Source organism: Hippocampus comes, unplaced genomic scaffold (assembly GCF_001891065.2).
Source record: "Hippocampus comes isolate QL1 unplaced genomic scaffold, H_comes_QL1_v1.1 scaffold122, whole genome shotgun sequence".
Classification (NCBI taxonomy): Eukaryota; Metazoa; Chordata; class Actinopteri; order Syngnathiformes; family Syngnathidae; genus Hippocampus; species Hippocampus comes.
The window spans coordinates 2,556,736-2,583,110 of record NW_017842059.1 but is presented as its reverse complement, the minus strand read 5'-3'; the positions used below and the strand labels follow the sequence as shown (position 1 = coordinate 2,583,110).

Genomic DNA, 26,375 nt, shown 5'->3' with positions numbered 1-26,375 from the left:
CGCCTTCTTTTGGTTAGTAAGAGAAACAAGCAGACAAACACAATAGCCTACAAATATGTTCGCCGAAGAGTGCGTTTTATGGTTGAAATCACGTGTAACCCCTTAAGTGTAGCCCATATTGGCAATCCAAATACGCATTTCTCGAACATTATCTCGTTGATCACAAATGAAAACCCAGTTAAAAGGAAACTGACATTTCCTCTCTCTCTTTGAAGCCACATATTATACTTGCTTGGGTCCTTATCTTATGCCTGAAAGCATCAGGACGCCCCACAGCAGGTGAAAGACCCCCGTAAGCACTACTTTTTTTTTTTTTTTACTTTGCGCGCACCCTTTGGCTATGCGCCTTTTGACAGCAAAGACAACATTTGAAGTGCAATTTAAAGGGAAAAGAACTGCACGAAGCACATGACAATTGAACCCCAGTCCCCAAAGTCAATGGGAACCTCATCGTTGCGTAAATTAAAGTGAACGAAGACACATGAAAGGCTAATGAAGTGTTTGGGGTGGGTGGTGGGGGGTTAACACCAAAAGTTCAGTGGCGTTTATTTTCCATAAAAGCCTGACATAAAAGTGTGCTTTTATACTCCTTAATTTGTTAATAGTCCCATCTGATGGAAGCAAGCAGACACAGCTGGGCCATGTGCCCCGAATCACAAAGATTAATTCAATTAATACATCTCAGATTTATTCCCTCCTAAGAGCAGCCTGGATAAATTAAAAGGAAAACACAAATCAAAGGATGAGAGTGACGCTCTTTGCTTGAATTGATACAAGATTTTTTTTTTCTCTTTAGTAACTCGATCCGCCACTGAATTTAAGACGAGGCAATGGGGATGACCGACATGTGTGAAATATATTGTGGCTTTTGAAGATGCGACTGTCGTGATTGTTTGACGTTATGGGATGCATGGACACTTCCGCAGACTTTCTTGAGAGCCGCCCTGGCGTCGTATCCTGCTGTGGCGCACGTCCCCCTTTCAGCTTCTTCTCGGCTGGTTGGAGCTCACAGTGAAAACCACAATAAATTCCTCGAGTTGCGCACAGTTTAGCACCATTTGTGTCAAATACAAAAGCATGGAGTGTAAACAAATTAGAGCCTGCAGTGTTGGGTAGCAGGCGTTAAATGGCTCACATGACCCAGGGTGGTAACAATAATCAGTAAAATATTTTTGTGTGTGTGAGTGTGTGTGAAAAGCCACTCCGGATCCCCCTTGTTATACGACGTTTAAGGTTAGAGTATAGACATTTCAACACATTGTCCCGGAAGACCAAAACTAGTGCAGCGATTTGAATGTCATAACAATAGATGAAAAAAAAAGACTGTTGAAAAAGTAACACAAACGTTTTGAATTTAATTTGTTGTTTAGTTTTCACGACGATTTTCGCTAACAATGTGCGCATTGTATGCTAAATATGTATAATTTATTTTCACAAATATGTTTTTTTTTTAATTCACTAGATTTGAATGAACTGTATTCAATATTTTTTACTTTTGAGTTTACTCATTGGAATTTCTACATTGCTCTTTCATTTAACAAGAAAGAATACACCCACGTGGGAGGAGAACATTTTTTTATTGACCATAACGGCTTACATTCAACAAGTGTCTCGTCGTATTTTTCTCTTTTGGAGGCCCAAACACACTTTACGTTTTGGAAGTTCTTTATAGAGTCTTGTAACCGGCTGTTGCTTCACTGCAGAAGACTACGCTGTCTTTTTGGTGCAAAACTGTAGCGACGTCTGTGATAGGAGAAAAGTTTTTGCACTCAGCCAACCATCGTAGACCTTTGGTTTGCGGGTCTGCCCCCTCGACCAATCAGAACGGGGAGCGCAAGACTGGCTGCGTGATGAGCCCCACAACATGGAACGTGTCTCCTCACTTTGACCGATATCAACAAATAACAACAACATTTAGCCTTCTGGACGCACAAGCTTTTGCATACATTCCCAAGCGGAGAGGATAACGTGGAAACACTCGACAACTCAAGTTCCCATTCGGGTCTCTTTTGTGTTCTTCCATGATCGGAGAGAAGCGGCTGTCCTTTGACACCCGGGTCCTCGCTCCAACAATATAACCGAGCCGTCAAGTCTGACGCTTCTCAGGCTAAAGAAGGTGACCCGGGGGTCCTCTTTTTTTACATCTCGGCCAGCCTCCCCGCTTGGAGGGGTCTGTCTATCTTTGGGTTTGGAGGAGGTATGACCGCGCTGGCTGGGTCTTTTCCCAGGATGATGAGACCCACGCTGGCTCAGAACTACCCTCGCAGTGGCTTCCCGCTGGAAGGTAAAACTTCACACCATCTGTCACTAAGTTGTCACGAAGAAGTCTTTCGTGTCATTTCAAAAGAACTCGACTTGTTGTTTGCTACCACTGCGAACGGCAAAACATTTAGCCTGCAATGTAGGCCTATATAACAATTTGTGACATGATTCATCACCTCGAAAAGATTCATTATAACGTCGCAGATAAACACCTAAAAATGCACGATGAGTCCCGATGTAATAAATAAGTTGTGTATTTTTTTTTTTAAAAACGGGTTTAAAATATATTTTATATTTTTCCGACGTTGTAGTATCAACTCCGCTGGGTCAAGGGCGAGTAAACCAGCTCGGTGGAGTTTTCATAAATGGCAGGCCTTTGCCCAACCACATTCGACACAAGATCGTGGAGATGGCCCACCACGGCATCAGACCGTGTGTCATCTCCCGGCAGCTGCGGGTCTCCCACGGCTGCGTGTCCAAAATCCTGTGCAGGTACCAGGAGACCGGCTCCATCAGACCCGGGGCCATCGGGGGCAGCAAACCAAAGGTACACGAAAAGAAGAGAGCAGGACGAAACGTTTTGAAGGATGAACCAACTGATCGGGACGCGCACAGCGAAATAAACTCTGAAAACTTTCTGACATTTCAAGCAGGCGACGACGCCGGACGTAGAGAAGAGAATAGAAGAATGCAAGCGGGAAAATCCGGGTATGTTTAGCTGGGAGATTCGGGATAAATTACTGAAGGATGGGATATGTCATCGCGACAGTGTCCCCTCAGGTAAAAGGGGCAGGAATTAATTATTAATTATTATTATTATTATTAGTCGTAGTAGTAGTGGTAGTAGTCGAAAGCACATGTTCTTAAATGTAGCGTTAATAAGTTGCCCCATCCGCACGCTTTTGCAGTCAGCTCCATCAGTCGCGTAATGCGCAGCAAGTTTGGGGGAAAAGACGACGAAGAGGAGGATGAGGATGACCTGGAGAAAAGTGAGCTGGAGGAAATTGACCGCAGGGCCAAGCACAGCATTGAAGGCATCCTGGGAGACAGATGTGAGTAACCTTCTCGGTTTTTATTTCGAACGTATTTATTTTACAATGCCGGTATCTCTTGTGTTATTTCGTAGACGTGATGTTGTTGAATGGGGGCGCAAGCGTTGAATTTTGAATTCTTTATCGACCATGTCTCCATGTCTAATGCTTTTCCCATGAGGCCAGACAGTAAATCAAACAGCAGGTGATGTTTTAGTGCTCGCAACGGGTTTGTGTGTGTGTGCGTGTGCGCGCGCGCACGTGTTCGTGTGTGTGCGCGCGCAAGTGTGAGTGTACGTGTGTGCATGCAGCGTTTTCTTTCGCTCGCTTTGTATAAACATCTAATACCCACAACTTCGAATGTAATGCCTCAGTGAATAATGAAAATAGCAAAACGACGCGTTTCAAATATTGGGTCGTCAATCACTCAAGTGCACAGTTGTTAAAAAAAAAAAACTACACAAAACTGTTTTTAGGTGTGATTTGTATTAAATTCTGCAAGTTTGTCTTGACTTTTCGGTTCCCTTTGATTGTTGGGGCTTTAGGGATCAATTATTTTATTTTCTTCCTTTGAATTAGTTTTATCGATTATTATCTCAATAGTTTTCCAGTGTCCCCTCCTGGCATATTTTTTTGATACCTCAGCTAGGTTGTACGTGTGAGAAACTAATAGTTGCATGACCTATTTTCCAAACAGGCGCTTTTTTGTTCAAGTACGTGTTCCTTAGTTGTCGATTCTTCTCTTTCCATTTTGTCAAATATCAACATCAAAATGTCAACATGTCCGGCAATGTTGAATGATTTAGAGGATGAGAGATAAAGCGCCCCAGTCTGAGGAGACACAATTGTTCCCCCAGATGAGTTGATCAAACATTTGTTCAACGGTTTCCATCAGCGCACAAAGACGGGCCGGCACGCACAACGGGGATGAACTTGGGAGACAAAGGCGTCAGAGTCTATTCGGGCCTCACGCTTGGGCTGTGCGCGGACAAAAGCGCCAGCTTGGAAACACATTTGGGTGCTGCTAAAGACGAAAAGGAGAAACCTGTTTAGAATTCAGAAAGGGGAAGACGACAGCTTCTCCGTCCACAGCAAAGCCCGACAAAACATATTATGAGGCCGCAATGATGGATGAATTATTCAAGGAGTGCTGTGGCCCTGTTTTAGGAGCCGTTCACCAAGAGAAAATGGCCACTTTCCTCGACAAAATGTTTCCTTTTTAGGCTCTTCTATAGAGGCTGGCTGCCAGTCAGGCACTACAATAGAAGCCTCAGAAATCCACTCACGTATAGCCAGGCGAAGCGCATTGGTCCCCCACAACACAGTAAAGCTCCTTATTTAATTTTGAATTGTAGGTATAGGCTTAATCGTTCACTAAGTTGCAAACTGGCCACAAATTTCCCCAGTGTGGGACAAATAAAGGTTATCTTATCTTATCTTATCTTAATAGGCAACATTACAGTTACACCATTCCAGTAAAGACTCACCTTAAATTCTGTTGCTTATATATGTATAGTTTTCTGATTTATGAAGTGGCTAGTGTTAAGAAAAACAGCAGTGTCCAGGGGATCGGTTGCTAGTTGTCACGTACCCAGATGCTAAATGGTCAACCAAACAAAGCCCACTGCGCTTGGGAGGGTGTGCTACGAACCAAGACGTCTTCACTCTAAACCGTATGATCTATTATTGATTCTTTTGGTGGATGTCGGCCTTTCCTCCCCCGAACATTAATAATGTCTTTTAAACGATGTCGATATTGTGCTATGACACTTTTAATGGCGGAGGGAGTTTATTAAAGAGTGTGTTGGGTGAATAGCGACCAATGTTCTCTCCCCGGAGAGCCCAGCTCTGGCCCCGGAGCGTATAGTTTCACAATTGGGGCCGGCCACCTTTCCCCACTGACCCCCACCCTCACTTGCCGCCAGCTCCTCAAATCTCTTCAAGCAGATTAAATTGACTCTTTTATTTCATCCCACTTTCATCTGGAGAGCGACTCCTCCCCTCTCCCTCTGTTTCCTATTCTTTCTCCTCTGCTGTCACCTGCAAAGTTAGATCACTTTTTAATCGTGTTATTTATTTACCAACGTGTGAAACCATTGCCTATAAACTAAACAAAATTTATACATGTTAAACATATATGTAAATGTGCAATCCATCTGTTTGCAACTGAAACAGTTCTATTTTTTAGTCTAACTGGCCAGCACATATCTTTATCGGACTGCGAATCGTGAACTCAAACTGTTCTAAATAGAATGTGATTGTCAAGTGGCCATGTAGCAATAACAATAATAATAATGATCATAATAATAATAATAATAATAACAATAATAATAATAATAATAATAATAATAATAATAATAATAATAAGCCTATCCCAGCCGTCTTTGGGCAGTAGGCGCCGAACACCCTGAACTGGTTGCCAGCCAATCGCAAGGCACACACAGACACACAACCATCACACTCACCCCTAGCGACAATTTAGAGTGTTCCATTAACCTGCCATGCATGTTTTTGGAATGTGGGAGGAAACTGGAGTACCCAGAGAAAACCCACGCAGGCATGGGGGGAACATGCAAACTCCACACAGGAAGGACGGAGCCGGAATTGAACCCTACACCTCTGCACTGTGAGGCGGACGTGCTAACAAGTCGATCACCAGGCCGCCCTTAATAAAAAAACAAAAAAAAAACAAAACAAAACACCCCTCACTAATAATTATAATAATGATAATAATAATAAACACATAACTAATCATGTAAATATTACAAACCGTATTCATAAAAGTAGTGAAAATGGCAAATTCATGAGGAACAGATTTTAGCTGCAGTTGGCAGCAATCTGTGTTTCCACTTGTTGGCTGTCTTCAAAACACTCATACTGAATCAATGTGCGGGAGACTCAGCCAGAACTATAGATCATGTGATAGTCACCAGCAGTCCCTTATGAAACAGTCTTTATACTCTATGTTTCCAAAGAACGGCCATTTTAGAAATCAGCGAAGATTCTGTCAGATATGAATGCATTTGGCAGTAGAGTTGGCCCTTCAGCTCGAAGCGTAAGCGTCATTGTAATTGACCCTCAAGACAAAATAGTCACAGTGGGCCAATCTTCTCCTTACTGCTGCTTCATGTTTTCACAGTGTGTCTTTAAGAGTCCTTTCTTCGTTAGGTTCAATTAGCCAGATAATACAGAGGAGTGTTGTCGAGGGATTGATACATTTCCATTTAGCCACGTGCACACACAGATTCACATGCATGCGCACACATTCCTCTTTGCAACGCAAACATTCAAAGGGATAACTTTATTTGGCGAAAGAGGATCCTGGAAAGGGCTAATTGAATAAGCTCGGGATCTTTGAAAACACCCTTACCATGGTGAGCGCAGTCATCATGTCATAATTAGGTTTATTGAGGCGCATTCCTTCAATCTGCCTCCATTCTCCTTGGCTCATTGTAACCGGGGTCTGGGCCACTGGCTGCGGCACAAAAGGGAACCGTGAGCAGACAATACATGAAAGGGCCATTAAGATTTAGCTGTCTTTGTCACAGAAACTGAGCAGGACTTTGTTTGTGCAAATAATGTGGGTGTGTAAAAACGACTCGGGTCCAAGTTTGCTCAAGTGCTGCGAGTGTAACAGGTTGGCATATGCTGGATCGGGGCCAGGGGAGAGGTGTTTTGGCAAGAGAAGAAATGGAGCACAGAAGGCACGCTGTGTGTCACTGATGCGGTTTAAGCCACCAGTCATGTGCAGTCATGTGGGTGAATTCATCTTTCCACATTGTAACAAGACTCAATATCTTCAAATGACACTTGACAAACGACTGTATTTTAGTCACAACAGAGACAAAAGATGACTTAATCCAAACACTGAACAGTGCATGTCCCCCTTGAATGCCGCCATACTGATTCTGTCTCGTCATGACGTGATAACGACAGGACCAAGAAGGTTTCTGAGGATCTTATAATAGCTATTGGCCATAAGTGTCTTGAGCCAAGTGTCTGGTGAAGAGGGCTCTGTCTGTCCATTGAAAGAATGAATGTGTCACTCATGAGTTTCTGGGCATGAGGGCAAAGGAGGGGATGGGGGGTGGGGGGCACCAGGGCCAAGTGGCGAGTACCAAATCACTCCCCTCTACCCCGGGGGCTCTCGAGCCCACTCTCCCCATCCCATGGTCCTCCCTCTTTCGTGAGTTTTTTTTCGAATAAGCCCATGCATGATGACTGTCCAAGCATGAAAACATAGTTATCCTCAAATGAATGGCTCCTCTATCCTTCATTAAAGCCTCTTTCTCCTTTCACACATTTATTGTGACTCACTGATATCAATTCAAAGAGCAATTAATGAATGCACACCAACTTTGAAGTCCGACTGCGCTTTTTCGATGAGTGGTGTGTGTGCAAGTGTGTGGAGCCGCGAGGGGGCACAGGGTATTTGGGGTATTCCCCTCTTTAAGAGCGGCTCTCGTGCCCCGGCCTTCACCGTGCCACATTGAGCTGCGACTGAGTTTTCCCCCAAAGACTGAAAAGGCCCAATGAAGGTCAAGTACCTTGGCTCACCTTTGAATAAGGCCTCTCTTTATCTATTGCAAGTTTGCACTTTAGGCATAGCGACTTGGGCATGTAAGGCTGAGATAGGGTGTTTTAAAATATGCAAATTTATGTGGTCTTTTTTTAAGCATGTTTACTTACCATATTTTCCGCACTATAAGGCGCACCTAAAAACGTTCAGTTTTTTCAAAAGCCAACAGTGCGCCTTAGAATCCAACGCACCTCATATATGGATCACAATTCTGATTTCTTCGACATAGTATTTTATTCGTTCATTCATAGCATTTTAAATGTTCTGCAAAGCGCTTTGTTCCAGCTGCAGTGGTTGTGAAGGCTCGAAATAAATAAAGCTGAATTGTATTGTATTGCATTCCCTTTACCGTAGCTCCATCTAGTGGATGCATAACGCAACGGCAGCCACTATTGTAGCTTCTATTCTATGCGCCTTATAATGCGGTGCGCCCGGAATATGAAAATAATTTTAAAATAGGTCATTCATTGAAGGTGCGATTTATAATCCGAAGCGCCTTATAGTGCGGAAAATACGGTAAATCTATTGGCCTCTTTGTCTGATCAGTTACATTTAATGTGCATATATGTGTTTGGGTTGGTTAAGGATAAGGGCCAAGATGTCAAAGATGAAAGAAGGCAGTCAATGCGGCATTTTTACTGATGGTGTTGGACAGGCAGCTGTCAGTCACCTGATTGATAATTTGCACCAATAGTTTTGGGACATGTTTTAGTCATCGCCTGTAATAATCTCATTTGTTGCAAAAAGGGCAAAGATTTGTGTGTTTCGGCTCTTCACAGCTCCAGTGATCCGAAAAAAAAACGCACAATTTTAAGGTGAACCCCGTCATTCAAGAGCGTCAAATTAATTTTTGTCATGGGCCACATTATAGTTATGGTTTCCTTTGGAGGACCATTATGACTGTAAACCCAACGAAAGATATGTAACTAAACATATGATTTCCTCATATTACATCAACAACAAATTGATGAATAACTCTAGTTTTGAAATCAGAGGTTTGTTCAAATCGTATTACATTTATTTTAAAAGGGGGATTGGCCGCATTGGCCTTGGGTTTGAACCCTGTGTTTTAGTAGAACCTCAGTTCGCTTATAAATCAATTTCCCAATACATTTTGTTCTTGGGTTCATAAGCTTGTGACACTCAATGTGGAATGCTCATTTGTGTATCCTATTACACACTGGAAACGTAATTCGCTGACGTATTTGAGGTATTTACATTGATATATTTATTTATTTATTGACTAAATTAGCCCTCAAATTGTGCTAATAAAAAAAAAAACCCTGGAAAATGTGCACGCGAAATTCTCCATTGAACTTGGGGTAAAACAAATTCAGAACTTTGTTTTCATCATTTCATCTCAATTTGGCATCAACGAATCGTCCATTCCCGGAATGAAAATGAAACACAAATTTGTTCGTCGTCCTCCATGTACCAGAAAGCAGTCTACACACATTAACAAGTGGACAAACGGAAAGAAATTTGGTGCTCCACACATTTTTTTTCTTTTGTTAATAGCCTTGGCAAATTCTACCTTGGGTGGGTGTCACTCCAACACATGTGATAAAACTCAAGGCCGGGGGGCCAGATCTGGCCCGCCAGGTCATTTTATGTGGCCCGCGAAACCAAATCATGTGTGTCAACTTGCCAAAATATGACATTTTCATGTGTAATAAATAACATTGAGATTTTGCAATAATTTTGTTACACAGTTTACAATCACTTGAACAAACTGTTATTACTGACTTGACTGATTTCAAAACTAGTAATCTATTCATTTGTGGTGTACAAGTAATAAATTTGTGGTTACATCGTCATAATGGCCCTCTGAGGGAAGACGTAACTCCAAATTGGCCCGTGACTAAAATGAGTTTGACACCCCTGCACTAACAGATTGCGCATGCTGTTGGCAAAAAAAATATATAAGAGCTGGTAACCATCGTATTTAAAAGGTTTTACGATTTAAGTAACGCTGATGGTTTTCATTATGTAAAGCGCCGCAAGTGCAAAATGAGCTCAACTCTTCTCAACTTTATTTTTACAGCACTTTATAAAACAACCACAGCTTTAAAAAAAAAAAAAAAACGCTGTGCATGAATAAAATCACCCATAAAAATAAAACAACCAAGCACCCGTTTTCACCCGAGGTTTGCCCAGCGCAGAGAAACCCGAGGAGCGAAGGGGCCTCATCTGAGCCGATGTCTGGTACCAGAATAGGCAGGCATCAATGGGATCCAGTAAATGCCAGTGCACAACAAAATAAGCGATAAATCCATGGGTAAGCAGAGAAGCACACGAGCCCCCGTTAGCCTGCTGGCTCTTTAAAATACAATCATTATTTTGTACGGTTTTGGCCCCATCATAATCGATGCAAAGGTATGGTTTTTGAATCTCTTCCTGTCTTCCTCGATCCTCTTCTCTCACTTTGGCGTGGGGTCTCTCCACGCTGAATAGATCTTCCAAGTTGCAGGTGAACATTCAAAACCAACGGCAAACAAATGTCCACCTGCGCTGATATTTTCTGCCAATAAATATCACAGCAAAAATTCTGTATTGGGTGCAACTGAGCAATGGCACAATAACAATACAAAAGGATAAAAAAGTAGGGCGGAAATTACAATTAGGGAACTGCTGTTACAGGCTGCCGTCTCAGAGTGTTTTTTTTTTTTTTAATCAACTTATCAACTCAATTAAAAATAAAAGCATAAGTTTGAAGTGATGCAATTGGAAATGTTGGTGGAAGACAAACAAATATGATATAAAAGACTGACGAACCTAAATTAAATCTATCGCTCTGATAATTTGAAGTAAACCAGCATCAGCCTAAAATTCATGTGTTGTGATTTTCCTTGCCCTGAATGCTTGTTGATTGGACGTGTTCACATCCAGCCTAAGAGTGAGTTTGAAACTGCTCTACGAGAGGCCAGCACCAATTTTCACAGTGCACTGAAATGACACCGACGCAAAGAACTCCAAAGTTCAGGAGTTTCGTCAGAGGTGATATGGCACGACTCCCTCCTGGTGACGGGCTCCACGTCAGCTCTTGTATACCTTCAGAAGTTCAAAAATTGCATTGATGAATAGACAATAAGAAGCAAGAATTTTTGTTGGGATTTCCAAAAGGGTTCCACGAGCCGCAAGGTTTTTCCCACCACTTCAATTTTTTTTTTCTGCTTTGCATGCTGGTTTGCACGTGTTTTTCAACCGTCCTGCGTAAAGATGTAAAATCACCCAGCACAATTCAGTGCAGTTTTGATTGAATAACCTTTTACGCACTAACCATATCTACGGTCTTTGCATAGACTGGTCCCACAACGCAGAATGAGCTGTGCAAAACGCTATGCCTTCATTTTCTTTTTTCTGAGAAAAAAAAAATACAATGAATTTGCTTAGACCAGCAAATTTCTCAGCCACTCATTTAATTGTACTAAAAATAAATTGACTCAACGTGAACATGTTCTGCTCGAGTTAAATGATTCTGTAGGCAGTGAATGGCATGAAAAGGTAAATTATTTTAAATTCGGCTTTTATCTTGTTTTGGAAAAGTTTTTTTTTTTATATAACGATTACATGCACGGATCCCTACCCTACATACCAAGGCAGCAGAAGGAAGTGAGATTAAATGTACCTATATAACGAAGAATGACAGTTTACATGTTAAGAGTTCACCTTGTTGGCTGTTGACATACTTCCCCCCTCCTCTCCGTGACCTGAGTGGTGAGACAGAATTAAAAGACAGGGAACGGCAAGGTCAAAGGACAGCGTGAGGTCGCACTCTCTCAGCACACAGGAAACAAGGTTAGAAACACGTTTAGTTAAAATTGACAGGTAACCGTTTCCTGATACCCCCAACCACTGTTTTTGAACAACTTCCATAACACTCACCATCATACTCTTTGATATTCGTCAGCATCCTTTTTTTTTTTTTTTTTTTTTTAAAAGGATGCGATTGATGACATTTGTGTAAGCACGGACATCATTTGATGGATGTTAAAACAGTCCACTTTTGAAGTTCACAAGTGCATCTTAACAAGTGAAGAAAGCTTCCCCCCCCCAAAAAAAAATCCCAACCACACACACACACACACACACACACACACGCACACACACAAACACACACACACACACACACACACACACACGCACGCACACACACACACAGACACACACACCATCTTTTTTTCCAAACCAGCCAGAGAGCGTCACAAATGGGCCCATAAACTGCCAGGAAAGCCATTATCTAACCCAGCATCTGCCTGCGTTGACTTCTATTTACTGTTTAATGCAGTCAGCCAGTCACTTAGTCCCCCGGCGCCTGAATAGAAGCAGCATGGTTGTCCCGCCCAAATAAATGCTGCGTTTGTCTCCTCTGCCTTTTGTTTGGTGTGATTTTGGGAGGGAAAGGTGGAGAGAAAGGGGGTGGACAAAGTGTCACCGCCTCACTGTTAACTCAAGCCGCAGAAGTGTTCTTGGGCCATGCAAAGACGGGGTGTGAATAATCCACATATGGCCAGTCAATTCCCCCAAGTGCTAAAATTCAAGCTGGACATGGCCCTTTTGCTCATTTTCTCTCTCTTTGCTTCTCACGCACGCGTGTATGTATGTTCAACCAGAACTGTCTCATGTCTCAGTGGACACATTTAAGCCTTTGTGTGCCCCCCCCACCCCCCACCCAGTCTCAACCCCTCCAAACAACCAACGATACTAAAGTCTTCCCAACAGTCTGTTCCAACTAAATCCTCTTTGTTCCTTCTGGTTTTCCCTGGCGTGACGTGGCAGAAGACACTTTGGGTTCTCTTGGCTCCAGAACGGTTGTTTTGCTTGGGGTCCCACGCGCTGTGCCTCTCGGGGCTTCAGTTTGGTTAAATTAAACAGTTTTCTTTTCTCCTCTAACTCGATCGACACACCCCCTCCAACTGCTTCTACTATTCTGAGGAAACGCTCCTCAGCTCCTTGGGTCGTCTCCACTAAGATGGTGATACCCTTTTAAGCATCATATTTTCTTCAGATTTTGGAAAAATAAAACAAAGCCAGACCCCCCTTCCCCTTTGGTATAAAAAGGTTTAAACGTACACATAGAGAAGTCAAGGGTTAACTGGGGCTGAGAGTGCAGCATTTTCAAGAGGCAGACAGTGATATGCTGGTTTGAGCGGATACATTGATTGGGCAATACTGTTTGACTGCGTGATCAGATCTGGGGTTTGCGTTTGTGCTTGACCACTCTACAAGTGAGTAAGGAGGCTGTCGTAAACAGCAGCCAAAGAACGGACATCTTGAGATTGACTGGCACAATTAAATGGAAACACAATTGGGAGAAGGCTGTGCAAATGTTGAAAGGTGGTCATGTGCTTGCACTATTGCAGGGTGTGTATGTGTATGTTTGTTGAGCTCCTGTGCCAAGCTTTACTTATGGCAACAAGTATGGACCAGGACTGGGAGGATATACCATCTCTTGACATGATTTACCGTATTTTTCGGATTATACGTCGCTCCGGATTATAAATCGCACCAGCCAAAAAATGCATAATTAAAAAGGAAAAAACATATATAAGTCGCACTGGAGTATAAATCGCATTTTTGGGGGACATTTATTTGATAAAATCCAACACCAAAAACATATGTCATCTTGAAAGGCAAATTTAAAATAAAACTAAAACTAGAGAACAACAGGCTGAATAAGTGTACGATATGCTAACGTTACATGGAGCTTTAACAACGAACTGTGAATGCGCCTGGTATGTTAACGTAACATATTAAGAGTTATTTAGACAACTATAGCACAAAGAACATGCTAACAAATTTACCAAACCATCAGCGTCACTCCAAATCACGAAATCCAATGAAATCTTCATGCTCGGTGTCACTTTTAAACAACTCCGCCAACTCCGGAGGTAGAAGATGCCTCTTCTACATTGCTTATGTCAGAGTCATCGTCAGTTGTTTTTCTCAGTTACCGCCAATGTGGAAAGTATCAACACAGGCCGAGAGCACCCTCTTGCGGTTTAATGTGAAAATAACGTGATGTGTACAATGTGTTAACCATTTCACACATAAATCGCTCCAGAGTATAAGTCACACCCCCGGCCAAACTATGAACAAAACTGCGACTTATACTCCAGAAAATACGGTAATCCAAAAAGTAATTTCACGATGTAACCACATCAGCTGTTGCTTTTATTTACCTTACCTCAGACCTTTAGCAGATAGTTTAGCACACACGTTTGTGAACAGAAACGTTTAACGTATCGTCTTTGAATCTTTGTGACATTCTGAGTGCCATTCTTTTGAGCCGTACATGTGTGTTTTATGACGGACAACCAATCGCTAATTATATTATGCCCTCTGGAATGTCATTCTTTAACGTATTTTCATATTTGTAGAAGTACATTGCCATGCTTTTGTTGACTCGATGCGCTTATTTCATGGTGCACGATGTTTTGGGAAGCCCATTAACTTTCCCACTCAAAGGCGAGCGATAGAAGAAACCCATTCATCGGATATGCTACATTTTCCAACAACGCCTTCCAAAAACCAACGCAAATGCTCAGACACACTAACCCCGTACATCAGCAACAACAGACCCCACAATGCAACCCCAAAGGTGCTCGTACAGTTTCCTCTGGAGGAAAGAGTTTTCTATGAGGGGGAGGGCTAAAATGCCCCTGGCTGCGCCCCCATCTACCCCCATTCCTCTTTATGCACCCCCTTCCCTACCCCACTCCCCCATGGGGCAGGTGACAACCCTCTACTGTGAAGGGCTGAGGGAGCCATGACGGATTCCACAGATGGAGCGTGGAAATCGCCGGCAAAGAGCTCAGCTTTTTGCAGCAACAAAGGGCCAGAGAGCCCGAGAGAGAAATATGGGTGGAACAGAACGATTGGGGTAGACAAAGCAAGACAGTTAAGAGAAAGAGGACAGGGTGGAGTAGGTATTGCTTGTTTAAAGAGGGTGAACATTGTGTTGGCAAAGTTGTATTTTCCCTGAACTTTTAAGATGGGACTTACCATTTATGCCACAAATAATTAAGATGTTCATTTTATTAACATCACAACGTGACTGTGACTTTCTGCGCACAGGGATTTCACAACCAAAGCTACATTATTAAATCAATCGAAAGCGTCCTTTTCTCACTTTGTCCGGATTTTCTTAAGTTAACATGCTCAAACTATTTCATTGGAAACCAAATTCCTTTTGCACAATAAATTGAACATTGGAACCGTCCTTCTGAGACTGCCGTCGATAACTGATTGAAACAAGAAGACAGTTGGGGGCCCCGCGTGGGTCAGCAAAGGAAGAAGATGATGCTACATCTGTTTCAAGAAGTCAATATTTGAAAGCACATGACAGGAAGAAATGTCAAAACAGCCATGACGTTTTTATGTTATGTCTGTCATATGATGACTAAGTAAATCCATGTGGAGATATATTTTGACGTCAAAACTGCTTTCTTTCTCTTCCTGTTTGAAAAGAATGAAATACAGTATGCCCGCAGAGGCAGACAAAATTTGGAAAAAGATTGAATTCAACTCCATGCGTGTACCTGAGATTGCAACGTAAAGTGTGAAAAAGTGTAGAGCCCATGTAACGATTCACCACATCGGAGCTAAACAAACTTGAGCCATCCACGGAAGATCAAATTGTAAATTGCTGCAAATTGTGAGATTTGTTGCCACTCTGTCGGTTCTTTTGAAATGTTCTTGAAACTATTGTAGCAGTTATAATTGATAGGTAATTCCAAAATGATGAAGGATTTTCCCAGCTACCTCCATTTTAGCAGGGCCCAAATCCCTGTGAAATGCTGAGGAACGTGCATGCTGCTAAAGTCGGGGGGAGCCCAAAAGAATTCCATGCGGCCCTGCTGTAGGAACCAAGAATGTGTGTGCGTGCTTGTGCGTGCTTGTGCGTGCGTGCGTGCGTGTGCGTGTGCGTGTGTGTGTGCGTGTGTGTGTGTGGTGGGGCTGGCTTGGAGTGTGCAGGGGGCAACAAAGGATTCTATCTCTTGTTTTTGCCAACCTGTCGAAAACTTCAGAATTCTGTTAACCACACCCCAAATTCCAACAGGCTGTTTCTATGTTTTATGTTTAGTCATGTTTTTTTTGGGTGACCCAGTTAGGTGAACAGACTTTAGGTGCTTAGTTATTGTTTTAGATTAGACACCATTAAAAAGTTAGCGTGGATGGGGTGCACAATGATGGTTCTGCAAATTTGCAAGATATTCTGACAATGGCATTATTTATCTTTCTCTGCCTTTTGAAAATATATTGCTTATTGTCTCTTAAATACATGTCTTGCCGGTGGGGGTGCAAGGATCATTTTCAGGCAGGGGGCCCTCATCTGGTTGGATTCCCTTGTTTATTGTTGTTTCTGAGGGGGAACTAATACAGTGTTGCACACAAATCATTGCCTGTGCTGAGGGGGAATTAATTAGATCTAACACAAAAGGCCTTGGTGAATTTAAAAGGGATCCAATAGCGTGTTGGAAGTTCAAAACGAAAACACATTGCTGGATTGTAGCAGACAAATCAGAACTGAATTAACTTAGATCTGAAGTAAATGGAACAAGGAGAATTTTTAGGGCTATCGGGATCAACAATCTAACAGCTGCTCAGTCAGGCTGAGCATCACATCTTGCTGAAAAAAATAGTCACATTTTATTATTTTGTGTGTGTGTGTGTGTGTGTGTGTGTGTGTGTGTGTGTGTGTGTGTGTGTGTGTGTGTGTGTGTGTGTTTACGCTAAACAAAGTAGCATTGTGCATTAAAATGAGAAAATGTGCAGTTTTGATAACTATACTCCTCTTTGGTGGGTCATACTCTCTCTCCTCTCTTCTCTTTCTCTCTCTCTCTTTCTGTCACTCACTCACACACACACACACACACACACACACACACACACACACACACACACACACACACACCACAGAAGAATGGCCCCAAGATCCAAATTAGCCTTTTGTGTGGCTTTTAGTCCACCAGTACCCCTGTGGAGCCGTGGGATTTTCTTCCATAGGGATTATTCACTCACAATAATTCTCCTCAATGGAAGTCTGTTTGGCCACAAGACCACAAGAAAAACTATCACTTGACAGCGCATGCGTGTGTGTGGGGTGTGGATTGTAATGTAATCAAATTGCAAAATGCGAGTACATCACTCTGTTTTATTTTGTTCGGTGAGTCTTTTTTCAAGGGCAGTTGGCCATTGTGACTCCTTAATGACTGATGCTGATACTGTAAACCGCTTCACGGAATACATTTTGATAGTTGGTTAGAAAGACGCTTCAATATTTTTTTACTTATTTGCCTGTTTAAATATTTGATGTTGGGGGGAAAATATTGAGTGGGATTTTTTTTTCTCTCCCTCCTGTTGATTAGCGAGTCACTCAGATGAGGCTTCAGACGTGGAGTCAGAACCTGATCTGCCTTTGAAAAGGAAACAGCGGCGCAGTAGGACCACCTTTACGGCAGAGCAGCTGGAGGAGCTGGAGAGAGCCTTTGAGAGGACCCACTACCCCGACATCTACACCAGGGAGGAGCTTGCCCAAAGGGCTAAACTGACTGAGGCCAGGGTGCAAGTAGGAGATGACACATTCACACATTGCCCACCACATTAGTTATACATGTATAATCTAATGAGAGCCAGTGTTTTGATTGATTTATTGAACATATAAACACAACATGAAAGAAATAACAAAATAAAATCAAAGAAAAAATATCAATACATATCTTGGTTCAGTGCAGTTTATATGTTCAAAGGGAGGGGGAAGTAGTAGAAAAACGTATCTAGTCCTACCCCTTGTTCTCTATAAATTATTATTATTATTATTATTTTTTTCCCCAAAAAAATACACTGGTCAAAAATGGGTTATTTATTTGTTTGTTTGTTTGTTTTCTTACTTTGATCAGAGATACAAGTCAAAATTTCCAGATGAACTTTTGCACTGATTTTGAATTTTTTTTCTCTAGCAGTTTTTCACAACAACAATAATAATTCTTTATATTTACATTTTTAATAAAAATAGTTGGAACCATTTTTTTTCCTTGGAATAAACACAATTATCCTGCCTATGCTCCATAAAGAAAGTTACATTGCTTCATTGTATTCATATGGATGCAGCGCATTGTATTTCACACACTCACATACACCAACAATGTCTCAACACTAAAAGGTATGGTTCAGCAACCGAAGGGCCAGGTGGCGGAAACAAGCAGGGGCCAATCAGCTGTTGTCCTTTAATCACCTGATCCCAGGGGGTTTCCCACCTTCAGCCATGTCCAGCCTTACTCCTTACCAGCTCTCTGACAGCACCTACGCCTCTGCCTCCGTAGCGCAAGGTACGTACACGAGGTCTCACCACACAGATTGATATTTGTATCTGTCAAATAATTATTGATAGACCATAACGTGTGAATCTTCTTCACCTTAGAGCCGCCCAGCACTCTACATCGACCACAGCCTCTGCCGCCGTCGTCGGGCCACCAAGTGCCCAGTGCTGGAGGGCAAGGTGAAGGAAACTCTGCCTACTGCCTTGCCTCCGGACGCCACTCCTTCTCAGGATACTCGGAAAGCTTTGTGAGCCCCGGGGGCCCGGCCAGTACCATGAACCCCGGCATTGGAAATGGGCTCTCCCCGCAGGTGAGGAAACATCTGTCATGTCTGACTTTGACACTCCTATAATGATTGTGTTCCTGACGGCGTTGCCCTTTCACCACTGTGTGAGGCAGCGGTGCCCTGTGCCTCAGGCTGTCAAGGAAACAGATTGGCATGAAATGAGTGAACCAAAATGTTACTGCTTTGTCAGTGGCTTCCTTATGCATCATTCCTTTAAGGGAAAATCACCATGAACAGTGGATGTCGCACATTAATATGTACTTATCTGCATACACATAACATCCAATCCAAAACATACAGTATAACAATATTGTGCATAAAACGATAGCCCCAGATGTGTGCAAACACAACATAGCAAACACTGGACCCTGTGCCTCGAGGGAAGTCCTGTGATTGCATTCTTAAAATGCCTCTTTTGATTTTTCCTCTAGTGATAGCAGAGTTTTTTATTTATTTATATGTTTCATCTGCCGAGGATGTAATATTTGATCTCAGATGTTTTTCCCCCTTGTCCCGACATTTTTCTCTGTGGACTCGCAGTTACGCTGATTCAGGCCTCTGGCAATGGCAGTGTTCCTATATGACACACCCAAGAATGGCAAGTCAGCAGCCCTCTCATGAGGCAGGGAGAGGCTTTGGGAAAGAACGATGCCTGATGGGTCAAGCAGGGATATAACAAAAGCATTAACGTCATTAGAGTACAACTTTGTAGCGAGAGCAGCGGTGGGTTACTGGATCCTACAACATATTTTTGGCACCGGTTCCTGCTCTTTTTCTATTCTTCTCCACCAAACCTTCCAAATACAATTTCATTTTGTTCTGAGGAAAATGTTACAGGGCATGAGAGGAAACACCGCTCCTCTCTCCAAGTCAACATGGACTCGTCCCTCCTCTCCTACTTGGAAATGATTTAAGCAGTACCATGTGTGTGAGTGGATGTAGAAAAATATGTCACTTATAGGGCCAGGAGGACACATAGTGCTGCATACCTGCTTCTTATTAGGATGACTCTAGGAGCCTCCAGCCTTTGCTCTGATCAGATGTAGGGTGGATATGATAAATTTAGAGATTGCAGCTTTAGTTACCCTGTCATTAAAAAGTGAGGAGCACAGCCTCAATTTCTCATTAAGAGGTTACCGATTTTTACTGCAATATTAAGCACGCTTCCGAAGGGGTCGGTGCTATCATTCCCACTTGGACACCAGTTGAACTTTTTTGCCCTGCAGCTCTTTTCCGTGCTTTGCTGGCCAAAGAATAGTCTTCCAAATTCGATTATTGTGTCGCTAATAAAGACCAGGTCAAGAGCTAATGCTTTTCTCAAGCTGCGAATGTATTCTGAGGTTTTAGTAAAGTGAAGCTTGCAGATGTTTTTCTTTTGAGATCAGAATATATCAGAGATAAGTTATCTTTTACTGTGATATTTTTGGAGCAGTGGATTTATAGAATACTTGGGGCTGTCAAACAAATTAGTTAATTCTCAGTCTCTGGAGCTGAGTTACTATGCTTTCTGAGAGTCGATTGGACCCCTGACTGATATCCTGGACCAGGTCAGGGAAGGCACTCCCCAACAGACTGCTTGTCAACTCCACAGGAGCAAAGATAAGATAAGACAACCTTTATTCGTCTCGCAATGGAGAAATTCCCAATTCACAGCAGCAAAGTTATGAAAGGAAGAAGTAGAAGAACAAAATATAGGAGCTGCTGGAAAGGCAGCCACTCTCGCGGCGCCATCTTGAAGTCAAAATAACAAAATAACGGAACACAACACATAAGACACAGACAGTCGTGCAATCTTAATCACTTTTCCTGCAAATTATTTTTGTTGTTTGAAGCAGTTATAGATGAAAGAGGAGAGGATCAAAGTGTCCTTTCACCAGTGGATCACAGACGTCATTCTGAAAATGTGCACACGTCTGCTACAAGCTAAGTTTTGAAAGCAAACATGAATCTGTAGCGTCCGAAAGAGATTGGCTCACACCTCCTTGTCCCACGTAATCCGCTTCAACTCCAAGCCGTGACTCCCAGTTCCACATACGCATCGGCGCTCTGCGCTGATGCTCCTTTCTTCTCATCGTCGGTTCCTCAAGCATTGCATCCATCCAGCTGCGGACCGTCCAACAGCACCGATCTCTCCGCTGAACAAAGCAGGGCTGTGTAAAATGCTGTCCATGACAGGCGCAAAAAAAAACACAAGCGGCCCAGAGCTGTCCAGCAATGACAACAGTCAAATGGCATCGACATTCCTCCCAATCAAAAACAGTGCTGGTATACCCTTGCTGCCGAGAAGGCACAACCACCACGCACCGAGTCTCCTCCTTGATGAATGTTGTGGCCAAAAAATGCTGAAAAACAATCCACATCCGGTCCACACGACGCAACAACAAAAACAAAGTGACAAAACAAAACACAAAAACAACAAAAAAAAGCAAAGCTCATGAGAGCACTTGCCGACGGCTGCCTACTCAGGCGCCATCTTGGACTTGTTTTTGCACGCATATTATAGGGAGTGCACACAGGCAATTGAAGACACACAATCGAGCTCTTATAAAGTGTCTTAACACAAGTTCGAGGGCCCAGAAATCTCATTTGTCCACTTTGAGTATGATCCAGCTCTCAGTAAGATAATGATTTGGGTCTCCTTTGATGATTCTTACATTATTGTTGTTTTTTGTTCTCAATGAATTTCACGACATAATCAATTGAGGATTTCACCTGGAATTATTTTTCTTTAATTGATTTCAAAACAATACACGTACGCAATCGTGTGACAAGATATTTGATCACACTGTGTTTTGAATGTATCTGAACTTGGCAACTTTGGCAAAACGAAAAACATGAAACCACGCATGATAAACACAATATTCACCTATTAGACTGGTGTTATTCTCAAAACCGTGTCCTTTCATCTGTCTTTCCAACAGGTAATGGGTCTGCTGAATCACGGCGGGGTTCCCCATCAGCCGCAAAGCGACTACGCCATCTCACCTCTAACTGGCGGTCTTGAACCACCTGCCAGCATGGCCGCCAGTTGCAGCCAACGCATGGATCACTTCAAAGGTCTGGAGGGTCTCACCAGTGTTCCCTCCATGTCAGCTCTGCCTTCCCTGCCCAGCTCCCAGTCCTACTGCCCTGCCTCCTACAGCTCGCAGAGCTACACGATTGATCACATGGCGTCCTACCAGTATGGCCAATATGGACAAAGTAAGGTCAATAGACTTCACTTCATAATTATAATTTTTTTTCTTTCACCACACTTCATTTGTTTGACATGCTTCACACAACCACCTTGTGTTTGCTCGGCTGATCTTTGTCTTGAAACAAAGATCAGCTGATACATGCTTTCAGTTATTTCTATTTGTATTTTTCAGCAAAGTCACAGTGTTAGCATAACAGATATTTATATCGACAAGCTAAAATAGCCCCCAGTGCTTCAAACTCTTGTGACCGCTTGGGAGCCACAAGATTGTTTTCGATGAAGTCACAACATGTGGACCACTCGTTGTCCTACCAAGCAGACAGTTTTTTTCTGACCCAAGTCATACCAATAGTACAGCGATTGTATAACCTATTACTTTGCCCCACAGACTCTTGAGAGTGAGGCACACTTCTGTGTTGTAGAATAACATGAATCAGGAGTTGAGATAAACCTGTTGTTCCTCCTGAATCGTCATACTTCGCCAGCCATTTTGTTCAGTTCACATCCTAAGGCCCTTTTCTCTTCGAGCATGACCTTGGCCCAATACACAAAGCAAACGTTTAAATAAAGAACTTTACCTGCCCACACAGAGCGCTGAATTCAACTGTATCAACCACCTATAGGAAGATTATGAGGTCTGAATGAATGGCCAAAGACAACCACGCATTTTCTTTCATTTTCACTTATCATTCATGTAAATATAATTGTGTCTATATAGTGTAGCTGCTGTTCTGCTTGTTAAGGTGCAATCCCACTCCATTCTCAGGTTTGGGGATAATTATGCATGTCTGATTGCCACTGAAAAGTAATTCACCCAAGACTGTGACATAGTTATTCAGTCGAGTCAGCTCATATCACGGAAAAGTAAAGCTCCAACAAGGCTTGAGAGTCCTACTCAAGAGTGTTTGCCCTTTAAAGAATATTCACTTGTTGAGTCATGAGAGGGTCTTTTCATTTCACATTACTGTTATGAAAGTCTTGCAGTCAACCTCCAACAAATCAGAATTTGCAGGGCAATGTCGTTTTCTGTTATGCTCTGATTACAGCAGCCGGCGTTTCCAATTTTGGTCCACAGGGGGTTGACCAATCAGTCTCATCCAATAATCTTGCTGCAAACCCCGGACAGGGCTCTTCAAAGAGCGTGAAAATGAGCCAAAATGTCTGAACATGTGTAACTTTATGCGGCAGCAAATATCAAATGAATATCTAACTATCCAAGCATAGGAGAAACCATGTATACATACTATGATGTCTCCCAGCAAAATAACATGGTGTAAATAATGAATCGAGGTTACGCACGTGAACAACCTTTTGCCTGTTTGTGTTGTACACATGCCGAAAAGAGCAAAAGGCGGTCACCAGGACAACACGTGTTCTCATACACATACGCACCGTCATAAGCCCGATCCGTCCATCTTGATGTGATTAATCAGTGGGACTGGATAACCAGCGTGCAGTTGGGTTTGGAGCTGCAGAAGAAAGGTCTTTTCTGGAGGTGGATGGATCCTAATAGCCTCTGGCAGGGCGGCTATTAGAAACAGGTGTGAGAACTGAGGTCAGCTGGGTAGGCAGCATTTCGCAGTGCTGCTCCAGGTTCCAGTGATAGGAATGGTGGTTCAACTTCAAAATCGTTTGTACTAAATTTAAAAAAAAACATACACTATAAGGATACCAATTGGAATACTTTTCGTAAAATAAAAAGTTGATTTTTTTAAAGTTGAAATTTTAAACCCTTAAGAACTATTAAACATTAACCTTTTTTTTTTTTTTTACACATTACTGATATTTTCACACACATATATATATATATATATATATATATATATATATATATATATATATATATATATTTTTCAGTTATTTACAAAAGTATTAAGGCACTATAAGATTTGTTGTTTATTATTTAAGGCTCAGGGCAACATAAAATCTCATATTTAACATTTGTCATCTCACATTTAATACAGGCAACACTGGCAGAATGGAGAATGGAAGCCCAGTGATTTGATTATGAATTTTAACACAAGCAGGCTTTAAGAGTAACAGGTCGTGGTTAATTGTTATCGGACCCCGCCGGGAAAAGTGAAAAAAAAAAACGAAGTAGGATCTCGAGACTCTTCTGTTGAAGGCACTGATGGTGTAGCTGAGGTTTTTAAATTGGAGAAAACCATGGCGAGTGGTAGTGGTGGGAAGCACTATGATATCTTCTTGTCTTCTTATTTGTTGAAATAGGTTTAAGGTTTCTTTTTTTTAATGAGACAATGGTCTTTTTTTGGTGAAGATAAAAAACTCTGACCAAGTTGACAGTTTTGGCTGTCACTTCAGTCTTCGTCTGAGCTGTCAGTGTCACTGCTCCTTTGTGACGTGTCTAAAAAACAGCCACCCGATATGGTTGTATTATTATTATTTTTTAATTAATTTTTGAAAAAAAAACCCACTGAAGCCGCAAAACTTGAAGCGCGAAGTGGTGAGGGATCACTATACATGTAACAGCATTACGTATTCAAGATACATGAAAAAACATCGGTTTTGTGTTATACAACAGTACGCAACTGTATTTACAGTATAATTGAATGAATGGATATCCGCCCAAGCACCAAGTGGGTAAGGCAAGCCGGGCGTCATGAATGGGGTCATTTGAGGATTTAAAATATGCATGCACTGTCCTATATCAAAAGCAAATTGTGAGTTAAATTAGATGGCTGTAAATGTGGCAACATACCCTTTCAGACTTGGATATTTGTTTATTGTTTTAAACCGTTCCTTACGGAAAGGACCCGCAAAGCACGATACTGAAAAGTGGCTTTTTGATTTAAGTGGATACATTTGTACTGGCCCAGTCCGCGAAGCATCCGTAAGGATGTGGCCCAACATATGTTCCATGTGCTGCATTTCCATTACAGATTAAAGCCCCAACACTTCCCCTCTTTATCTCTGTATTTGTGCATCTTGAATGGCTGCGTTGCACTGCGCGCCAGTCTCACTTTACACAGAGGTGCTTTTTTTATTTTTTTAATTCTTATATTTGCCTCATCCTGGCCACCCAGAGTCTCTGAACGACCCTCTGAGATTAAAGTAAAATGTAAGATATGTGGTGCTTTTATTCTGAAAGTTCTATTTTTATTGTATGTGGGCACAAGTACAAGTGAGGTCGTGGGCAAGAGCTACGACTTTTTTGTTGCGGTGTTACCAACATAGCGATCTTTTTGCTATATTTAGCAACTTTTCCGACTGCTTTGAGCAACTACTTTTCCATAATTAAGACGAGCAAAAATAGTCCTAGCAGTAGTCCTAATGTTAGTAACATTTTCATTTCATACACAGTGGAGGGAAGAGGTCCAAATTTTGGCCTACACGATTCTGCCATCATGTTCTTCGTGACACGCAGCCGTGCGAGACTTTGAGGCTGAGTTGTCCAATACGGTGTTTATCCACCACCATATGAACGCTTGTTTATTGTGTGTCTAAATGAGTTTTCTCCTTGAAGTCCAACTTAATCTGCCATTCTTGAGAAACATGATCTATCATTCAAAAAGCGTTCACAGAAGCCAGAGCACGTTCACAAAAACGTTCATCAGGCAGAAATACCTACACGATTGCCTCAGGCATGACCGGTCAAACTGGCAGGTACGTTTTTATCAACACCTGCCAAAATGAATTTTAGCCCGCAGTTGCAATGGAAAAAGTAACAATCAAAAAAGCTGTTTATTTTCTGACATTCTATTTTAATAAAACATATAATACTACACTGTATAGGTTTTTATGCTTATGTCACACACTGCTGTACTGTCATTTTTCTTATTAAAAAGCATGTTACCAATAAAATGCTGTTGTTTTTTTGGGCAGGGCTGGGATTGATTCATGGCATCTCCATTTAACCCAATGCTGAAATTTGATTTGAGATTTAAGGGATTTGCGGAACAAACATCGTCACGCAACACACAAGTCTAGGTGACACTGTGACTCAAGGTTACAATGGCGGAGATAACCAATAAATTGACAATAAGATGTGTGATTCCATGTGAAGATGGGAGAGATCATAATTTTTTGGAGGATGATGATTGTGTTTTTAATGAACAATTAGAAATTCTTAAAGCACCCTCCTACTTTTACATTTTACATTGCATTTGGAATTTACGTGATCTTACAGCCTGGCTCAAGACAGGCTACTCAAATCTCCTGTTTGCCCACATTATACGAAGTACAGTTATTTGTTAGCGGACACACTAAGCATACACCCAACCATGAATGTCCTTCTACAACATTTGATTTCAAATCCGCATTCCCTTGTGTCAACACACCTCATCCTTTTTTGTATTTGTATTTTTACAGGTCCCCTTCCTTATCTGAGGCCAGAGATCGCCTGACCCAAAGCTTTGAATCCACAAAGAATGAAGACGATAATTCTTCAACAGGACCAAAATGAATTGGAATATGTTCTTGGATCCCGGATAAGTTTATTTTATGCAAAGGACAAGCAGACAAGCTCTAAGAAGGGAACACAAGAAGGAATACCAGACCAAATAAACTGTTCATCAACCGCGGACATTTCTGTATTAGGAGTGCAAATGGACAGCAGACTTTTCAGCGCTTAACTTGGTCAGTTCTGCACATGTGGCACTCTGACCATCTTGACTTCTTAGTGAAGCTCTCTAATCATAAGCTCACTCCCTGTGAGTTTTTAAAATTTTTTATTTAAAAT

At 42.1% G+C, this 26,375-nt stretch overlaps 1 protein-coding gene across 6 annotated transcripts; it reads left to right on the top strand.

Moving 5' to 3' along the window:
- The first annotated feature begins 1,651 nt into the window (after window positions 1-1,651).
- Window positions 1,652-26,375, top strand: pax3b (paired box 3b). Of its 6 annotated transcripts, none has more exons than XM_019861640.1 (9): window positions 1,652-2,284; window positions 2,574-2,809; window positions 2,913-3,042; window positions 3,171-3,314; window positions 17,244-17,443; window positions 18,038-18,203; window positions 18,296-18,504; window positions 21,402-21,686; window positions 26,006-26,375. In XM_019861640.1, the coding sequence occupies exons 1-9, from the start codon at window positions 2,200-2,202 to the stop codon at window positions 26,021-26,023; spliced, it is 1,473 nt and encodes a 490-aa protein (XP_019717199.1). In that variant the 5' UTR covers window positions 1,652-2,199; the 3' UTR covers window positions 26,024-26,375. The 6 variants fall into 6 exon arrangements, with proteins under 6 accessions (XP_019717199.1, XP_019717202.1, XP_019717198.1 ...); XM_019861643.1 differs by having other exon boundaries at window positions 1,653-2,284; window positions 2,913-2,970; XM_019861639.1 differs by having other exon boundaries at window positions 1,654-2,284; window positions 2,916-3,042; window positions 21,402-21,681.

What these genes read in the sequence shown, in the direction of transcription:
- pax3b (XM_019861638.1), top strand. Translation starts at nt 2,200, where the DNA reads ATGACCGCGCTGGCTGGGTCTTTTCCCAGGATGATGAGACCCACGCTG. An exon ending in CTCTGCCTCCGTAGCGCAAG is followed by an intron (nt 18,204 to 18,295) that starts GTACGTACACGA and finishes TCTTCACCTTAG; the next exon opens with AGCCGCCCAGCACTCTACAT. An exon ending in GAAATGGGCTCTCCCCGCAG is followed by an intron (nt 18,505 to 21,401) that starts GTGAGGAAACAT and finishes TCTTTCCAACAG; the next exon opens with GTAATGGGTCTGCTGAATCA.